General features: G+C 39.9%; 1 protein-coding gene across 5 annotated transcripts in view; it reads left to right on the top strand.

The window, feature by feature from the left end:
* USP45 (ubiquitin specific peptidase 45) overlaps positions 1-19598 on the top strand; it is a 53537-nt gene that overhangs the window by 302 nt on the left and 33637 nt on the right. For all 5 annotated transcript variants that reach the window (XM_010573358.1, XM_010573360.1, XM_010573357.1 and 2 more), the window contains exons 2-5: positions 7698-7807; positions 9942-10111; positions 11690-11793; positions 12287-12387. In XM_010573358.1, the coding sequence (XP_010571660.1) occupies positions 7708-7807; positions 9942-10111; positions 11690-11793; positions 12287-12387 (475 nt within the window). In that variant the 5' untranslated portion in view covers positions 7698-7707. The remainder of the gene's footprint in view (positions 1-7697; positions 7808-9941; positions 10112-11689; positions 11794-12286; positions 12388-19598) is intronic.

The following is a 19598-nucleotide window of genomic DNA, read 5'->3' as shown; positions in this document are numbered from 1 at the left end:
GCAGGCGGTGCTGCGGCCGCAGCGCTGGTGCTCCGCTACCCCGAGCCTGGTTTCCAGGGAATGCAGACCGGGACGTGCCTGGTGGTTAGGTGACAGCCTGGTGATGGTCCTCTCGGTGAAGCGGAGACGTGGTGTTTTAGACCCAGGGCTGCAACTCCGCACGTTGTATTTGAGTTAATGCTTTGATTCTTTCGCGCCTGGGTTGGTTTTCAGAATTTCATTCAGTCTTTTGCTGTTGATGTCCTTTACTTTAGGACTTCATCCTGCTCTTGCTATAGATACGTTGCTACTCGCGTGGTTAAACAGGGTACGCATGACGGCATCTTAAACACAGATGCAGAAGAATAAGGTAAGACGTCAAGAGCGCAGAAGCAGATGGTAATAACTCCAGGTGTAGCGCTGTATTCTTGTTGCATGTCATCTCTAGCTACAGGTATTTCCCAATTTCATTAAATAATCAGTCCTCTCATGCAAGCATAATAAAGCAGAGTTGTGTTTAAAGATTCTTTCCGCTCTCGTTGCCTAGCTTTTTAAATGGAAGCATAGTAGTGGCACGAGCATGTGCCAGATTTATAGCAGAATATGCCTTTGTGAAATTGGTCTGCCGTTTACTACAGTTGTAAATATTTTGTCAGATTTCTTCATGAAATATTGAAGAACTGGTGCTCTGTAGTTTTGTTTCTGCGAGATTCACAGAAACGCAGCTGGCGTCTCGCAGGTTCTGCTGTGAGCATCAATCGTAGATCAAGGACAAGTTGTTCCACTTTAGACGTGTCATCAAAACAAACTGGGGCAGTTTGTGTGGAGGAACAAAACAGAATGAAATTTTTTGCTCTTGGTGGCAAGATTGACTTTCAAAGAGCTCAAACTAGTTTTCTGTAGTCCTTTATGGTTTTATCTGTTTTACCCCCATTAATTAGCCAGCTCCCACAACACCTTTCCAGAGTAATTGGGAAGTTATATGCAGCCCTTGTCTTCCTTCATCTGCTCCGACTCAGCCCTTTAGGAAGGGGTACGGTGCGAGTCTCAGCTTAATGTAGTATCTTGTGTGGGCTTCAGCCTGGTATCTCTCACACTGTGCTGTGCTGCAACCACAGTTACTTTTTTTTTTTTTGAGACTTCACAGAATTAGCATTTCTCTGAAGTTCATCCTTTGCTTGTATTGCCCTTCATGTTCTCTTTTGACATCTTGGACCACTTTTTTTCCCAGTTTTTATCCACATGGTTATCCTGCCAAGATACTGTGAGTTCACTGGTTATTCTCCAGCTGTTTCAGTTGTTACGCCCTCAGATATTCTGTGGTGATGGCACTGTTACATCAGTGTTCATATCACCTGAGTGCATAGTCTGTCAGTCCTGTCATCTGACTACCTTTTCAGATACAAAGTTTTCCCTTGCGGGCCGACATCATTAGTTACAAGCCATGGCCCTTTTTATGGTACTTACGTGTTTTGCTTTTTAAAGCATGAATTTGCAGGACAATCCATGTTAAACCATGAATGTACCTATCCAGATGTTTTTCCCTCTTGGTATGTTCATATTTTTTTAAAAATACATTTAAGGTGGGATGGAGAACACAAGCAAAAGTTGTGATTTGCTTTATGAAGTTGGATATTGAAATTCTCCATAAGACCTTTGCTATAAGGTACTGGCAAAAATATGTCATCAAATACTACTTCTTTTACCCATTCAATCCTTTAATTTACTTTATTCATAAACCCAGTTACAGGGTCTTTTCATTCTTGTCCCTGGACACATCTGGTTTCTGTTCATCCTTAGAAGTATTTTTTCAGTGGCAAGTGGGTTTCAGTAGGAAACCTGAGGGAGATTGTGCAGGATGCAAACATGAACGTTGACAGAACATACTTAGCATGGGTAGTTGGATAAAAAGGATTAATAAAAGTGAGAAATGACATGGGATTTTTACTGTCACTTGGAAAGTTGTATCTAGTGGTCCAAAGGCTCTGTCGCACTCCTTGCGCAAAAAGTGCATCAGTGTCTCACCCTTTTAGGACTGCAATATAATGTCAGGATTGGCGTTTGAGCTCCAGTGACGGTGTAGGATGTGTGATGTGCCTTTGGGCTAGGAAATCTTGGAGATGACACTTTCAGAATTTCAGATGACATTTTCCAGGGGAAGAAGTGTTGCTGCCACTACCAGTCAGCAGTTCTGGTCCTTTTACTGCTCTAGCAGGCAGCGGGGGCTTGTTTGCCGCAAAGGTTTCGGTGGCTGTCAGGGCGCTGAGCCTCCTGGCCCGCTGATGGGTGACACTGCCCGGTTGCTAACTGTGATGGATGCGGTTCTTGCTCTGATTGGGTGACATTTGATCTAGTGGCGAGCAAGCCAAAATGCCACAGGTAACGCTTGGAACAGATGTCCAAAATATATCAACTTGCAGCTTACATCAAAACATGTAGCAGTTCTGCAGAGGATCTGGCATTACTGACCCGTACAAGGCTCTTCTTTCTGTGCTCTGACAGTTACGTGGAAGCTCATAAAGACCCTTCACAGATGTGCTACGGAGTATCTTGGCCTTTGGACTTAATCTGCACATCTGTGCTGTTCCTCAGCCCCTTGCTTTGGTGCTAGGCTGCTGTTGACAGCTGGACAGTTCTGTTAAGTTACATGAAAGTGCGAATTTTTCACTGTATTCAGTGCATGCTGTGCCTTTTCAGTGCGATACAGGGCTTTTTTGCATTATCAACATAAAATGCTATCATTTTAACTTGGAAGTTTGACTACAAGTGGTGAGACCGCTGGAATTTAGGATACCTCAGATGAATTGAGGGACTGAGGTAAATGTATTTGCCCCAGCTTTTTTGAATTCAGGTGCTCACTGATGAAATAATTAACAATACTGGTTTCACAGTTAATAGGCAGTCCAACTGGGAGAGTCTTACCTGTATCCAAAATAGTACCTGGAGACTATCTGTAGACTCACTTGGCTATATTGCATAGGGTAAGTATGTTTAGATGAGCTGGTGGTTATTATACCATTTTAATCTTGTTTGTGTTCTAGTAATGCAACTGTAATCCTCCTGGTTAATCGAGAATCAGGAAAAATGTTGTGATAGGTATTACACAGATAAGAACAAAAATGTGGCACTTGTCTGAAAGAGCTGGCACCCTAATTATGTGAGGAGGGAAAAAGTGGATCTTGGCAGATGGAAGCAGTGATGTGGTAGTAGTCAGCATGGCAGGTTATTTCTCTAACATACTGGTGATCTGGTTTGCATTTCTTATAAGTATCATAGTGAAGGCACTGCATGGGAAAACTCACTAAGGTGGCACATTTCAAAATTTAGCAAGTGAGCTGTAGACATTGTAGGAGGAGGCACTCAACCTCTAAGTAAGGAGTGCAAGATGATGAGACAGGAATAGGTTTTGGGGTGTCTAGACAGTGAAGACATAGTTTGCTTCTCCACCTCTCTCGCATAAAGATGCTGTGAAGAGGAACGACCTGTTTTGTTTTGTTTTGGTTTTTTTTGTGTTTGGTTTTTTTTTTTCCCCCAAAAGAAAAGCGAATTCTAGTTCACACTAGCCTTGTATCTTTTATTGGTCCTACCTCTACAGGGTTCCAGTAAAATATAAAATTCTTAACAATAACATTTGTTTTGGGAACTACGTCCAGCTCTTTTTGGTTTCTAAATAGATACTTTATGAAGAGGGCACATTTCTAAATACAGAAATATTAATGCTGTTAAATATAGACTATTTCTGGCATACCTTACATTTAAAATAGTCTAGGCATACCTTCAATTTAACTTAACAAATTTAGCATGTTGATTTCTGGCACTTTGTCAAATCTGAAGCTTTTAAAATTAGGTAGGCAGATCATCCTGCTGCTTTTGAAGTGGTTTGTTCTTTCTAGAAAGGTGGAAATGAGCAGTTGTAGTGAGGAGCTTTTGATCTTAATCAGCTTTTTGTAGGTAGACTGGCATTAGGACTCTTTTAAGAAATAAAAAGTAAACCGAGAATAGCAAGTGATGATGATTACACTTCAAACTCTTGTATGCTGAGCTCAAAGAATCTGAACATGTTTGGCAAGGACTAATTCTTAGTTTTGTATGAAATGGTTGTTTACAAGGAAGAGATTTAGCTGTTTCTATTTTTAGGTTTTGCCCATGAAACTGCATAATTTCTTTTTAAGATTTTTACTGTGTGCCAAATAAAGATCAGGGTGGAGCTAACATACCCTCTGAACGCAGCTTTTTCTACCACAAAAATCAGGGGTTTTTTATTTGTCAGATTAATTGGTCAAGTGTCATTTGCACTGTGACTTGATTTTGTGTATACAAAATGAAAAACTTACCATATTTGTTTTTCCATCACAGAAAGAAACTTCCAGGCAAGGATTCATGGAGACTTCTTTCTGTATAGGGAAAGAAGGAGAGTCTGTCTCCTGTAGGACACTCCACAGTTGACGGCTGTAGCCACAAGTTACTCATTGAACATACTAAAAAAATAGGAGAATGGGTTGGAAAGAGGCAAATCATGGGAATATTGCCACGGTTTTTAATCTTCAGTGTATGAAGTTCTTTTTGTGTAAATTATTAATTTCTCCTCTGCCGGCTTTTCATGAATGGCTTGTGCCTATGGTCAACAGAAACCTACAGAATGTGTCTCTTGCTTTTTTCATAACTGTATTTTATGCTTTCTTGGGCCTATGTTTGTTCAGGGTTTTCATTCCAATAAAATCTCAACCTTTTATCTCCCATAAACTGAAATATTTCTGAGAAGTAATTTCTGAAGCACCTTTAGGTTTCTTCCTCGTTTATCTCAATTAAATATAATAATCAAATTCCTGGCATAAATGTTTTGATTTTGAAATGTTAATCATGTTTTTAATGATTAAATGAGACCTTTTACTTGTAATGTTTTCTGTCCCCAAATATACTGGAAAAGGGCAGATAGTACTGCATATATACTGTGCTACTTGCATCGTAGATGCATGCTGAGTAGCTCGTTGCTCTTACCCTTTCATCCCACTTACATGCTTTTCAAAATCGGGCACAAACCCTGGCTGACTAGGTCCTTGATATGCTGTGGCTTTTCTGAGAGCTCACAGGTCAGTAAACATTGTCTGATGGATGCCTGTCTATATGTGTGTTCATGAAAACTGATTAATCTAATGGTCCGTGCTATCTTTTGTTCTGCCTGCTCTTACTGAAAGAAGACTGAAAAGTCTCTGGGTTGCTCGGTGGGTTCCCAAACCTGCAGTGTGAATGCCGGTTTCTTACGCCAGTGTTCATTTCTAATGCCATGTTGATTATGTTGGGCTAGGAAGGCCGTGTTTTTGGTCATTGTGAGTACCAGCTGACACTTTGTCTTTTCCACGTGTCCTGAAGGACCCTAGAGAGTGGGTTCAGCAGTGGGCTGTGCATGCTCCAATCTGGATGGTATCGCCTGGCCTATAGTCCACGGGATTTCACAGGTGGTAAAGACTTGCTTGTATTTCAGCTGGTTGGGCCCATAATTGTTCTTTCATGAAGTTATCTGAGCTCTCAAAATGTACTGATAGGAACATGACTTTCATTTGGGTGAAATTCTGTGGTTTGGACAGTCTTACATAATCTGTCCAAAGAGATAAAAATTGTTATGCTGAAATGAACTCGTAGATAGTTTATGTCAATGTTGAATAACCTAAACACAACTACGTTCCTTTAGGGAGGACATTTTTCTGCCTTTGCTATTGACTCTTTACATAATTTAGTGTAAAATCATGGGTTTTCTAACAGCAGCTGTATCAGCCTTACTGTTTGATGAGTGTCCTGATGAATCTTGTGCTCGGTTAAGCGGCAGTGCGACAAGTGGTGATGGGTAGTTTCACATGAAGCTTGGATATATATGATAAGGTGCCAAGGCAGAAGTACACAGTTGAAGTTGTTTGGGTCTGAAGCACCTTTTCATGTTGTAGGGACACCGTGATGCATGGCTGTTGATGTACATTAGGCGTGCTAACATTTGTTGAATATAAATAGTCAAGAGCTGGAATATTTAGATCTTTCTTACTGTATGAACATGAATTGCGAACCTACAAAATCAGCAATGCTGAGTTCAGTGGCATGGTTCACTTGCCTGTCTAAGCATTTGAAGCTTTATACCCTTAAGTACAGGAAATTTTGAAACCTATAATTTAAGAACATCATGATATTTAATATAGTGTAAACTGATGACTATGTAAATGTAGCATTCTGCAAAAAATTAAGTACATTTTGAAAGGCTGAGGAGACATGAAGCCATTGATGCAAGGAAGCAGAGAGTAAAGGTTTCTTTCATGCTCTGCAGAAATTCAGCTTGTCCAAAGTAAATCTCTAATTGATACGTTCATGCAGAAAACCTCCAGCACTAACAGTATGTGTGGCAGATGCAGAGACATCTGTCCAGATCTGTAGGAACCTGGAACAGGAGCTCTGAGGTACAGATTGCCTGCTTCACTTCAGTGAAGGCTATTCAGATACCAGTGATGGTGGTGCTCTAGTATTGATATTGATGACTGTTCTGCTGATTGCCTTAATGGATAAGAGAGGGAATATTGAGTTCAGTATACAGGTCAATTCCCATGTCTTTCAGAGCTTCAGTAGTACAAAGGTCTAAATGCATCTATAGAGAAGATTTAAAAACTTAGGTAGACAAACTTTTTAAACTTTGGCAAACTTACTTACTTGATCTGTAGCAAGAATGTATCTTTTGCTGTTCCCAAATGTAGGGCATTTTAGAGGTTTCCTGTACATACATGAGGTAGCACAGTTGGAAATGTTTGGTACTGGTGGCTCAGGTGACATTATTAACCTGTTTGTGGTACACAACAAGGCATCATTTTTTTTCTAAACAGAATGGCTCACAGGTTTACAATGTATGAATATTTGACTGTCTTATATGCTTTGTATATGAAAACATAAATTTGTTTTTATAAAGCACATTGTTAAAAGACAACCTGTAAACTAAGCCTCAGAAGCTGTTTGTGTGAGGCACAGTATTTGGATTTTGATTAAATGACTGGTGTGCTGAAATCTTTGAGGATTTTTTTTTTAAAGTTCAGTGGCAAATATTTGTGCTTTAATTCTATTCCTCATAGGACTCCTTGATTAATGACCCAAATTTCCTATGAGAGACTTCATCTGTATGGATTCTCTGATCTTTAGTAGAGGGGTCAGCTTGCACTCCAGTCTGTCCTCACTCATAGGAGAGGACACTTTAATGAGATTTGAAAGACTTTTGTATTTTATTAAAGTGTTTGAAATTGCTCAAAAGCTTTTAGGGAATGTGCAAGGGTTAATGGTGACCGAAACCTTTCCTAAGGGAGATATGGTAAGGAAGAGAAGCTTTTATTTTGATGAAGTTTTTCTGGTAAGATATGGCTGGAGCTCTGTAGCAGTTCAGTTTACAATAACAAAAATAAAGCAAATCTCAGTATCTCAAATATTTAATACCACTGCCTGGAAGTGTGTGTCCCCTGTAGCTACGCATAGAATTCATAATGTCATGTAGTGTAAGTAACTGATCTTGCGGCATTCCTGAGAGTTCATTCCCGACACCTTCATGCTCCTTGTTACACAATAGCTGACATTAGTCAAAGTCTAAAACTGTTCATGAGGTTTGTATATGTGATTTGATGTCATGCTTTTAGAGTTCAAACTCGCTACATTTGATGAAGCATTTAGACAATACAGCAACCTCTGTTTCTCTTTCCTAGTAGGTAACAGATGCGGGTGAAAGATCCATCAAGAGCCAACCCCGAGAAACCAAAGAGAAGCAAAAGGTCTAACAGGCCGCAGGATGAGGACTCTTCAGATGATATTTCAGGTAAATACGTTAGGTGATGTTTGGCCCTGAGGTTGAGGGCTAGTAACTTCCGTGTTGACTGATGAAAACCACAAATCAGCGGTACCATGAAATACTTGTCATGTTTGAATTTGTAACAGAAATATCCTCAGTCAGGTGCTTATGACATGATTGGGTGTTACACTACATGATTGCCCCGAAGGGCTGGAGAGTTGGTTGATCTTTGATGACAACCTCTTCAAAGCAGGAGAACGGTCCTTTCCCATGCGTGGAAGGTCAAGCACGTGTGGCAGGAGGCTGCTTGGCTGAACGGGGAGCTTCCAGCTGAGCTCCGAGGCAAAAAGGAGGGGCAGAGAGGGTTGAAGGCAGGTTTGGGCTGCCCTTGCAGGGGCCCTGAGTATGCAGGGATGGGATTAGGTAAGCCAGCCTCAGTTAGAGTTGAATCTAGTGAGGGGTTTGAAGGGTAAGATGGGCTTGTATGGATACTGTGACTATGAATACTGAAGGCTAAGGCAAGTGCAAACCTGCTGCTTGAAGGGGCAGGGGACCTAGGGACACAGGACATGGGAAAGGGCTGAGGAACTCAATCCTTCCTATGCCTCTATGTAAGCTCTGCACTTGGTCCTCCCTGGTCCCTGAGCCTGGTGGCAGACTCTGGGATTTAAGCATTGTCCAGAGTAGAAGATGACTGAGAGTTGTTAAGCAAACTGGACTTGCACAAGTCCATGGGATCAGATGGGATGCATCTGAAGATGCTGAGAGAGCTGCATGATGTCATTGTGAGACTATGCTCTGTCATCTTCATGACAACAAATTGAGGAGAGCAGCTGGTACGCTGGAGGGTAAGTCTGCCACTGAGAGTGACCTAGACTGGCTGGAGAAATGGGTTGGCAGAAACTTCTCGGAGTTCAATAAAGGCAAGTGGAGAGTTCGGCACCTGGGCCAAAATAACTACATGCAATTACACAGTGGGAATCAATGGCTTCAAAGCAGCTTTGCAGAAAAGGTCCTGGGGGTCCTAGTGCACGCACTGAATAAAAGCAAGGCGGTGTGGCTTGTGCCTGCTGTGTGCTGGACTGTATTAACTAGAGCAGAGGGCAAGGTACGTGATTCTTTCCATCTTTTCAGCACTTGTGAGACTTCATCTGGAGTACTGAGTCCAGTTGTGGGCTCCCTGTTACAAGAAAGACGTTGACTTGTTGGAGTGAATTCAGCAGTGGGTCACCCCCTCCATGTTGTTAAGGAGATTGAGAACATGATGTGTGAAGAGGGGCTGAAGGGAAGAGCTTTGTTTAGCCAAAGGAGTGAAAGTATAGTTTCTTTCTTTGCCTGATAGGTGGTTATAGAGAAGGCAGAGCCAGACTCTTCTAGGAGGTCTACGATGAAAGGACTAAAGGCAACAGACAAAAGGTAGGGCAAGGAAAATTTCGCTAGGTATGAGGAAATTTATTTTATTTTCACCCTGAGGATGGCCAGACAGAAAACAGATTTTCTAGTGAGTTGGTGAAACCTCTGTCCTGGAAGATATTCAACACTCAACTGAACAAAGCCATCAGCAGCCAGATCTAAATTTGTATTTGGCCCTGCTTTGAGTAAGGGTTTGGACAAGATGGCCTTCAGAGGTTCCTTCAAACCTAGGTTATTCTGTGATAGTATAGTGGAATTTGTGCAAAAAAATATGACAGAGAAGAATGGTGGTTGATACTTGCGTTCAGAACGAGCAGTTGTAGTAGGGATGCATGGGTATTTGAAAATCTTCTTTATGGATTCAAAAGGAGGTCAACTGCCTGTGGTGTTATATGCAAAAATAGATTTATGTAGTATCTTACTGTTGACAAAAAACCACACCAAAAAGCAGGGAAATTAATTTCGTACAAAAGTACAAGGATTACTTTTGTACAAAGTAGTTTGCCTGTTTTTAAGAGGTGGTGTTTATTGACTTGAAAAGGATTTTCATTATAGAAAGACTGAAATAGATCCTTCAAAAAATTCAGTATATGGGGAGCAGCTGGGTGATTTTTCCTATTTTAGTTCTTTGCTTTTTTTTTTAACAATGCTGAATTCATTGAAGACTCTGGTCTTTCAGTGTACATGTGCTCCCTTTCATAGCCATTATTTCTAATGGGTGAAAGTGAATATGTGTCGTTTTCTCTAGGCTTAACCTGCCAGCACGTGAGCCAAGCAGTGGATGTGCATCATGTGAAGAGAGCAGTAGCTCAGAGCGTCTGGTCAATATGTGCAGAATGTCTGAAGGAGAGGCGGATGAGTGATGGTGAGCCTGTGGCACCTTCAGACATATGGCTGTGTCTCAAATGTGGCTCTCAGGTAAGCATATGTAAATTTATGGAGGTGGATGAGCCCTGATTTTCTAAAGGGTATGACTTCAGTACCTTCAGTGAAACAGTGTGACATAAGTGCTTAGTTGTGAGAGTCCATGCTTCAGCTTCTTCAGTGGAGTGGGATGTGGCCTTACTTTCTTCTTGTCTTGTTTTCAGCAATGTTTTGGGTTAGCTTTATGTGTTATGGTGAGGTTTGGCATCACAAGTAGTAAGTAATGGTCCTGCCTTTTCTGTTCTTCATCTGCATGCTCTTTCCACTTACAGAGAATTGGCTCCAGGAACTGTGTGGTTGCAAAATGTGTCTGTTCATCTGGTTCATCTGGCAGGAGATCCCACAAATACAAATGAATGAAAAAACAAATATGTATATTGCTGAATCAACTTGTACTGTGGACACTCAATTGCTAGATTTGATTGAAATCGGGGAAGAAGGACTGTGCTGAAATGAGAATGCTGTTTTTTGTGGCAGCTAGCCATTAGATTGGATCAGTTATAATGTCAAATCGTGGCCTCAGAGTTTAAAATGGCAGGTCCTGACCCCATGGGCATGCACAGGTTTCTGCCCTGCGAGTGAAGTAAAGCCTGATACAGAAAAAATCAGTTTACAGGCAATGTCACGCTTGGTTCAGCTAATAGTTGCCTGAACAAAGCATTTCACAATTTTCTTAGACTTTCAGTAGGTCTTACTATAGTAAGGACAGAAGCCCGCTCCTACCAGCAAAGAAACATGGTATTTGCAGGCTTCAGAAGACAGTTAACTAGATCTGAGGAGGGCTTGACTCATATATCTTGTCTCTGAAAATTTGTAGTTAAGAAAGGCTTTTAAAAGGAGTTAACTCTGTGTGCTTTTTCATGTATATGCTGTTAAAAGCCTCCAAAACTCATGCCTCATTCAGACACCAGTCAGAATCTTCTAAGTCCCACTCTGTAGATACTTGAAAAATTACAAGTGCTTTCTCTCAAAGTTGCTGTGAATAAATGGGGTGTTCTGAGTAGCTTTTTACTACAAAACAATTTATGTACATTTCACATTTGCTGTCTGGAATGTATTTGGCATTCCTGAGCAGTGAGGGTTACCTATGCTGTCTTTTCCTTTGATGTTCTGTGGACCAAATATGCTATATAGTCATGTCATTCACATTTTTTTAGAGAATTCTTACTTTTGTGAATGGCATCGTTTTCTGTCTAATGGTACTTATTCAATACTTATTAAAAAGCTAGGAATGATTTCTATTAAGTTAAAACAAACAATATATTTTCTGTACTTTGAACTGATTTTTCCAAGTAGGAAAGATGAGATTTTGGTTTTGTATTGTCATTGATTATCCTTTATTAGTAAAAAGAAAATATGTTCATTTAAAAAAAACAACTGATATCTTTATAATATTGGATTATAAAGAATGTTAAACCCTCTCAGTCCTTGAAAATGCTAAATGAGTATTTAGGTTGCTATAGGTTTCTGTCTGATTTTGAAAAGTGAAGTTTTTGTAGTTTATTTACTGATAATATAGTCTTTTTCTACTTCCCTTCTTTCCCCTTACTGTGTCGATGTTTCTGTATTTAGGGATGTAGTAAGAACTCAGAGGGCCAGCATTCTCTGAAACACTTCCAAACAGCACGCACAGAACCTCATTGCATTGTTATCAACCTCAGCACATGGATCATATGGTGAGTATGCAGGTGTTTGTGTATGCTTGTCTATAAAGACTACACATAACTTAAAGCAGTGTCTTCTCATGATAAAGAATGCTTCTGACAAATAAAGTGAATATAAAGAGGAAAGGCAGGCTTTGTGGAGAGAAAACTAGTTTGTTGTTAGGACTCTCGGAGGTGTCACAAATCAATACTAAGATAGAAGTTTGAGTCCATTGTGTTCTGTACAGAGTTGGTTGGCTATAGAAGTTTGTCCTTCCTGCTTGTTTCTATATGATTATTTGCAGGACTGTAAACTGAGATTATTTAAATCTGTAAGTATCGCACTGAATTGGGACTGATCTATAGAAGAGCATATATGAGAGAATTCAATTTTATTCCTCTTTTTAGTGTGAAAAATTGAAACCTAGAGCCTAAGTAATTTGTGTATGGTTGTTAGAGAGGTTTGTTAGAGCTGGGAGGTCCATCCAGATATCCTGAACTCCAGTTTGTTTCTTCTTCTGTTTAGGTGTTATGAATGTGATGAAGAGCTGTCAACACATTGCAACAAAAAAGTTTTGGCTCAGATAGTTGACTTTCTTCAAAAACATGGTTCCAGGGCTGAACCAAGTAAGTTTACACAAATAGTTTTTATCTGGAGACATCTGTAATATACTGTCTCTAAAAATGAGCATTTCCGATTTTGAGTCATGTTAAACGAAGAATTGAAAAATTATGTATAATGTGAGTATAATGCAGTTTGTAATTGCACAATTACTTGGGCAAGTAATGCCTGTCAAAATATAATGTCATTTTTTTTCCTTCAGTATGATTACATTTTAAAAATATTTTTGGCACTGTAGGACAGTTTTTCCAAATTTTGTCTTTAATGAAGAAAGTTTATTGTAGAGATGTTACCTTAAATAAGATGCCATATAAATTAATGCAGAAAAACTATATAAAAGCATAAATGAATTGAATTTTCCTAGTGTGGATGTGTCACATCTTATAATTTTTCTGATTTAAATTTGTTTTCCACAGTTAATTAAATTTAAGTGGATTTTCTAGTAATCTGTTGTTAGATGTAATGCTTTCTGTTCATTTATGTTACTGGGTTTTAACTGATAGAACGCTCATTTCTATTAATAGAAAATAGTATTAAATTATTTTCTTACGTTAGGAGCCTACTGTATCTTCTAAATATGTGTAATAGTAGATAGAACTTTGTATGTGTGGCCCTCAACTGTCTACTCTTGATGATGTTGATGGTATTTATCCCTGCTGTAACACACTCAGTAGCATTTCTGGCTTGTGACTTAGTGAGTGTATCGGATTCCAGATTTTCTTCACAAAAACCAGCTTAAGTAAATTTTTAAAACAATTGGTTGCAGTTTTTAGCAGAGATAATCAACTGGTTAGAAGTAAGAGTGGAAAAGAATTGCCTTACTGAATTAGACTAGGTATTCCTCTAGTAGCATGTGCATAAATCCTCCTGGTTTTAAGAGGTGTTGCATATTTTTTGAGGGCAAAAAAATGAAGGGCCACTCAGAAATACATATTTTATATTTTGATCTAGTCACAAGTTGTATGTTAAATTATTCAATTGTAATAAATTAATAAATTGCTACTTTTTGCATCTTTTTGCTTGGAGCGATGAAAATACAGTATGTGATTTCACTTTTGTTCACAGCTTCAGTTTCAAGTTTACATGTAATAGATGGGTGTTGCAGCTTGCTTGCAGATGAAAATGCTGTAGTGTTTGTTTCGGTTAATTTAATGGAAACAATTTCATTCTGGTTTTGTACTGCTGGATAAGACTTTCTGAGTGATACATCTCTGTGCTTCATGGTTTAGATTCTTAATTTGTGAAACTTCAAAATAGCCGAAGTCATATGCAAGCCTTGCAAGACATGCGCAAGCTGCCTTGGCAGCAAGAGGTCTCAGCATGCAGAGGTTGCTCCTGGAGGGCAGTCGTGTCTCCTGCTCCACGCTGGGAAAGGGCTGAGGCTCAAGTGCGAGCTTGTATTCACGCAAAAAGCATGTGTGTACACTTCCAGGAATGTTGTAAAGGTGGAAGTCTGCGAGCCTCTCCCCTTGCCAAAGTATGGCTGTGCTGAGCAGTTTGGATCCCCTTCTTGAGAGCTCTGGGAATGTTGGCCCCAAGATGATTTGTTGGGTTTTCTTGAGTGGCAAGGAAAAGAGGAAAACCCTGTTTGCCTGGCATTGTCTGTTGCTCTGGGCCGTGTTCCTCACTGGAAGAGGCTGGGAAACAGCTGTGTATTGATAAATAAGTGGTATGCGTGAGAGGGAATTCCCAACCGGAGTTGGCATTCTTGTTTCACTTTGATAACTGTGACAGCAATGCCTTTTCTGTTTTATGTCAAATACTTGGGCTGACACAGTTGGTACTTCCCCTAAAGAAATGTAACTTAAGTAAGATTTTTTCTTTTCTTTAAATTAGACTGCCTTTAAGGATTTTTTTAAAAATAAAATCGGAAATTGAAATGTAGTTCATGCTGTTGTCCAGAACACAAAGGACACCAAGTATAACAGTGAAAATTAACTCTACTATTGATAACTTATCTTTTGGTTTTTTTATGTGTAGCATTTTATTTCATGTTACAGTGGTATTTTCAGTGTAACTCTCATCCTTTAAATTATTAGTTGGCTTAGTTTTTTAAATGTTGTATATTCAGGCATTAAAAACATAAACTAATCTTAAATAAATGAAAAATAACTTGTGAGAAACAAGTAGTGTAAAACTGACAATTAATAGTTCAAATTTCTCACTTAAAAATCAATCTTCTGCTTTTTTCCCATTGCTTTTCTGTTTCTTCCTAAAAAAGCAGCCAAAGTGAAGACACTTAAATTTCATATCAGAATGTGGCACTGTAACAACAATTCATCTTATGTCTGGATTTCTTTCTGTTGTAACAACTGGTTGGCATGGTGCATCATTAAAATTCAAATAGCATTGTGTAGAAATTTCTGCAGAAATGCAGTATGAACATGGATATAAGTAACAGATGAGGGCTGCTAGGTTTTTTTTAGTTCTTAAAAGTGCAGGAGTCATTTAAAGATAAAATAATCAGCTTAAACATGTAAGGGAGGGTTATATAGATTTCCTAATTAACGCATCTTGGAAAATAAACAAAAGCAAAATGCTTGTCATTTGGTACTAATGTGGTGGAATAGTGTGGCAGCAGGATCCCTGCTTTTCAGTCGGCCTCTCATAAAGATTCAACTTCACTTCAGCTGTAAAAATGTGCAAATTACATTACTACTACATGACTGACTTTTGTAATTACATTAAGCGATTGAGATAAATCCCAGTGCTGGGTTCCCAAAAGAATGCTTGCAGCTGTGTGATTTTCGCATCTGATCCTATGGTTTGTTGTACCCAGCAATGCCTGCTTTTTTTTTTTTTTTTTTTCCTTTTTTTTTTTTTTTTTTTTTTAGAGGAGTCTGTTTGGTTAAGAGGTCATGTTGGGCACAAGATGGAAGAATAAAGCAAGATTGCTTTCTAGGGTGTACCACCCAGAAATTTGTTTTGTGGAAAAGGTTAGCAGGCCATGATGATTTTCACAGAAAGGCAGGTGCAGTATTGTCCGTGTGGCACACTTGTGAGCTTCACATGGACATAATGCACATGTAGTACACAGAAACCATGCTGAGACATTGCGATCTGCATGTCTGCTCATTTGCTGGAGAAAATAAATTGTTTTGCAGTCTTAAAAGTGAATATTATGCGTATTTTCCTTTACAAAGGCCAAATTAGATGTCGGTGGAGACGTAAGATTGCTTACTCAATTTTTTTATAGAGCAGTTAATTAAATTGGTTTGTGTGGCAATAGAATGGGAAGGAAGAATATTTATTCTTAAATTTTTTAGTTAAATTTATTGTTGGGAAGGTCAAGCAGAGGAATGAGATTTTGCTAGTAAGTTCAGCTGCCCAGATTTGCCAATAGGTGAAAGTTAGAAACTTGGTTTCTATTTTAATGGATATAAATGATGTAAAACAAAGATTTAAAAGGATATAATTTTACATTACAGGTAATAGGTGTTAACTTGTTTGGAAAAACAAATAGTACAGTGAATAACTTTTCAGATTTGCATTTGTCTGTTGATATTAGCAGTTGTCAAAGGATCGCACTGAAAAAAATAATTGCATTCTTTCGTAACTGATTTTCACTACATGTAGTTTGGAGCTTGAAGTCATATAAGTCCAGTCTATCTACTTAAAAATAAAATTAACTAGCAGAATAAAGCAGAATATGTTGATTCCCTAAATCTGAGATACACTTCAGCAAAAAGACATTTCTGTTGTCGGTCATAAATTTTCTTTCAAATTTACTTACTTGTTAAGGGCTGCTGTTAATTATACATGTTGCAAAGAAATGAAAACTGAATCATTGGCAAAAAATTGTTTAGATATTCTGTCATTTTTATCCACGGATTCTTCCCTTTCCTGTCCACGTACTTATTTACTTGTGAGGTGTAGCACAAGTCATCTGAGAGTATAGGATCAAAACTGGTGCTTGAATAGCTTGCTCTTTCACACTGTACAGACGTGTTTTTTAGTTTATAATGTTCTGGCAGAATCAGAGAAATAAAATTGCAGTTTGTAATCTTTAATTCGGTAGGATTGTAACGCCGCAAGAGAAACTGGGCTTTTGAAATGTAAAGCTAGTGACCATTTCAGAAGAGAACTGTGCTGTTTTTCTAAGGGTTAGATTCTCATTGTTGTACAGTGTTGGAAAAAAAAAATCCAGTTTTTTAAATAAAAAAGGAGTGCCAGACAATTTAGTAGCATTTCATAATACAGTATGATGAGGACTTGGTAAAAAAAAGGCAATCTATTAACATTGCTTTTACTGTGAAGACCTTCAGCAGAAGTACCAGAGGTTGTATTCAATAGAAAAGGCTTGACCTTGGAATGAAAGTGCACATTCCTGTAACCCTCATTTTTAATTAAAAAAAAAAAAAAAAGTTGCATTGAAAAGATGAGCAAAAATGCTTACTCCCCTTGCTGAAAGAAAAATTGGATGTCATTTATCTTTTTGCTTGCATACCATCTGCAGCCCCAGGCACAGCTCAGTTTCAGCAAGGGCGGCACAGAAGTCCACGTGCGCTGCGAATGTTTGAAATACTGGCAAAACAAATTGATAGGGAACCTGCAATAAGATTTCTGAACGTCTTTTGCAAGTGGATGTGTCAGCACCGTGTGCCTTTGTACACCTGGTCCGGTGACTTGCTCTGACTCACGGAGTGAATCATTGCCTGTGTTAACGCTGGGTTAGGAATCTCAGCCGCACACCCATGAGGCCGGTGCTGTGCAGCTGTGGGACAAAACGATGTCCCCTGCCTCCAGAGAGCTTACGAGACAAGGCTACAGGTGAGCAGAAGTAGGTAAAAAAGGGCTGAAGAAAGGAGTGGCAAGGAAAGTGTGCGCTGCAGGCAAGAGCTGTAGCAGAGGAGCCGTCTCTGACTGCTGTCCTCTTTCCTGTGGGTCTGGTGGGAAGGGGCTTTGCAGGGCGACGTGGGGAAGCTTTGCCGAGCACGAGGTGGTCGGTAGGGTGTGACGAGTCGGACGGAGAGCTGGGCGATGGGTCTTGGCCTCTGGAGCGAGTGCTCCGGCAGGGCGTCCCTGCAGCCAGATGCGCTTTGTCCAGGGAGTCGGGGTGGTGATCAAGGCACAGCCTGGGTGAGAGTTTTCCCTGCGCGACTGGATTAGAAAGGCCACCTCTACAACAAAACTGCGGAAGGAGTCTGGCGGAGAGGCGTAGTCTGAATGCGTGAGCCCCGAAACAGTCACCGTCGGATCCGCGGTGCCCGCTGTGGAGGGACAGGCCTGCCTGGGGCTGGTGTCCGCCATGCCCGAGAAGGGCAGAGAAGTTGAGGGTCACCATGGAACCCTTCTAAAAGATGTAATAGTGAACTACGGACAGAAATTAATCTATGAATTTAATTACTTTTGTGCTTTTCACCCACCTTGCTCTTTTTAACATTAACGAGGTCCTTTATAACAGGTATTACTGCATGCGGATGGATGGCTTGGGCTACTTTTGTCCTGTTTGGCCAGGAGCTGAAGGCCCTTGTGGGCAGCAGCAGATGACAGCCATTTCGATGGAATCCTTCCGCCGAGGCCCTTGTTGTGTCTGTGCTGGCTTAAAAGTCACTTTTCATATCCAAGAGCACGCCTGTTAAAACATTACAGGGTTGCAAGATTGAGTTGGCAAGAGTCCATGAAACAGTTCAGTGCAAATTCACTTTAAAAAATTACATATTAGCCTTTTGATTAATAACAGGCTCGTAGCCTTGGGTTAATCTTGCAGAAGGACCCTCCAGCCCCAATCTGTAGAAGTATTAGCTATCACAGTCATTACCAGCATCTTCTATTAAGACTGACCAACTCTTCACATGTCAACTAAACATTCAGCTTCAGGCCTGTCTGTCATTTGTCACTGAGCTGGGGACACTGAGCGGAGTTAAATTAAAAACTGCTGTCCGTCCTCTGGCTCTGTACGTGTCCTTAAAAATATCTGTTTGGAATGGCAAAGCAACACTTTTCTGTCAAGACTTTTTCAGAGATACGAAAAACCTAGTAGAATATCACATGGATTTTGTTTGTAAAATTAAAAAATCAAGAGGCGGTAATTAAAACCTTCTGAATGAAAGGAGGTTCCTAGACTTCAGTAACAGCATGGAGGCCTTTTCTTAATTTACTACTGCTTCTTCTGATCCCTGTACTAATTATCCAGCTTTGTGGCAATTGGATGTCTGGTTCTCATTTATTGTGTTTTATAATTGCATATTCATCCAGCTCTTATCGCAAAGCTGGATGCTTCGGCTTTGTTTTCTCTCCCTTAAATAATTTATATGTAAGGTTCAGCAAATGGAACCTTGCTACTTGTGTGAAGCTGCCATTTAACCATGAAGTGAAATGCTTTTATCGAGTTTGCCCTGCAGATATGGTCCGCTGTGGCAGTGCTGTCCATATTTGGTGGCTGTGCAAGGAGAGCCAGGTGGTGCTGCAAAGCATAGCACAGTGAAGCGTGGACAGATCTAGGTTTGACATTTGTCATCCTGTACTGCTAAAGGGAAGAGAAAAATCTGCTTTTCCATATGCTTATGCTTTAATTTTTGCCTGCAGTTTTGTCCAGATGGCCTTGTGAACATTGTTTACTTTAAGATGCTGTCCCAGATGTTTTTGAATGCCGATGGATAAATGCAACAACTGTGGTATACTAATACACAAATTATTTACACAATTTTGGCTTTTTTTTTTCTCTTTTTTTTTTCTTTTTAACCATCTCTTCTCCCCAGCACTGCTCTGTATGGCACACTTTTCTGAGGGGAAGAAGTCTCCACTTACATTACTAAATTTCTGAAAGTGAGCAGTGCCTTCCAGTTGCAGACACTTGGAGTTCCCATTCTCCTGCTATAATTCTGTTGGAGCTCTGCGTGGGTGGATGAGTCTCAGACACTGTAGCGTGCCCCTTGTAAGCATGTCAATTAAAAGGTGTTGCTGCATGTAGCCCATAAAACAGTGACTGTTTCAGGGTGTGAGCAGCTCCCAAGCTGTTTGTCATTCATTGCGTTCAAAAACACTTTGTCTGCTTTTTCAAGGAGAACTTGGTCTCTTACTTTGCCCTTGTACTGTCTTAATTTTCCACACGAGTGGAGAGTATTTTAAAGCTGTGTAAGCGGTATTACCAAGAACATTTAAAATGTTTTTAAACAGCAAAGCACCTCTAACTGCGTTTTGACAAACTCCGATGAAATTTGGAAAAATAATTATGCCTTGATGGCACTATAGGGTGCAGACAGACTGCGTCACA

Source organism: Haliaeetus leucocephalus, unplaced genomic scaffold (assembly GCF_000737465.1).
Source record: "Haliaeetus leucocephalus isolate CR32 unplaced genomic scaffold, Haliaeetus_leucocephalus-4.0 Scaffold384, whole genome shotgun sequence".
Taxonomy (NCBI): Eukaryota; Metazoa; Chordata; class Aves; order Accipitriformes; family Accipitridae; genus Haliaeetus; species Haliaeetus leucocephalus.
This window is presented reverse-complemented; position numbering and strand designations above follow the sequence as displayed.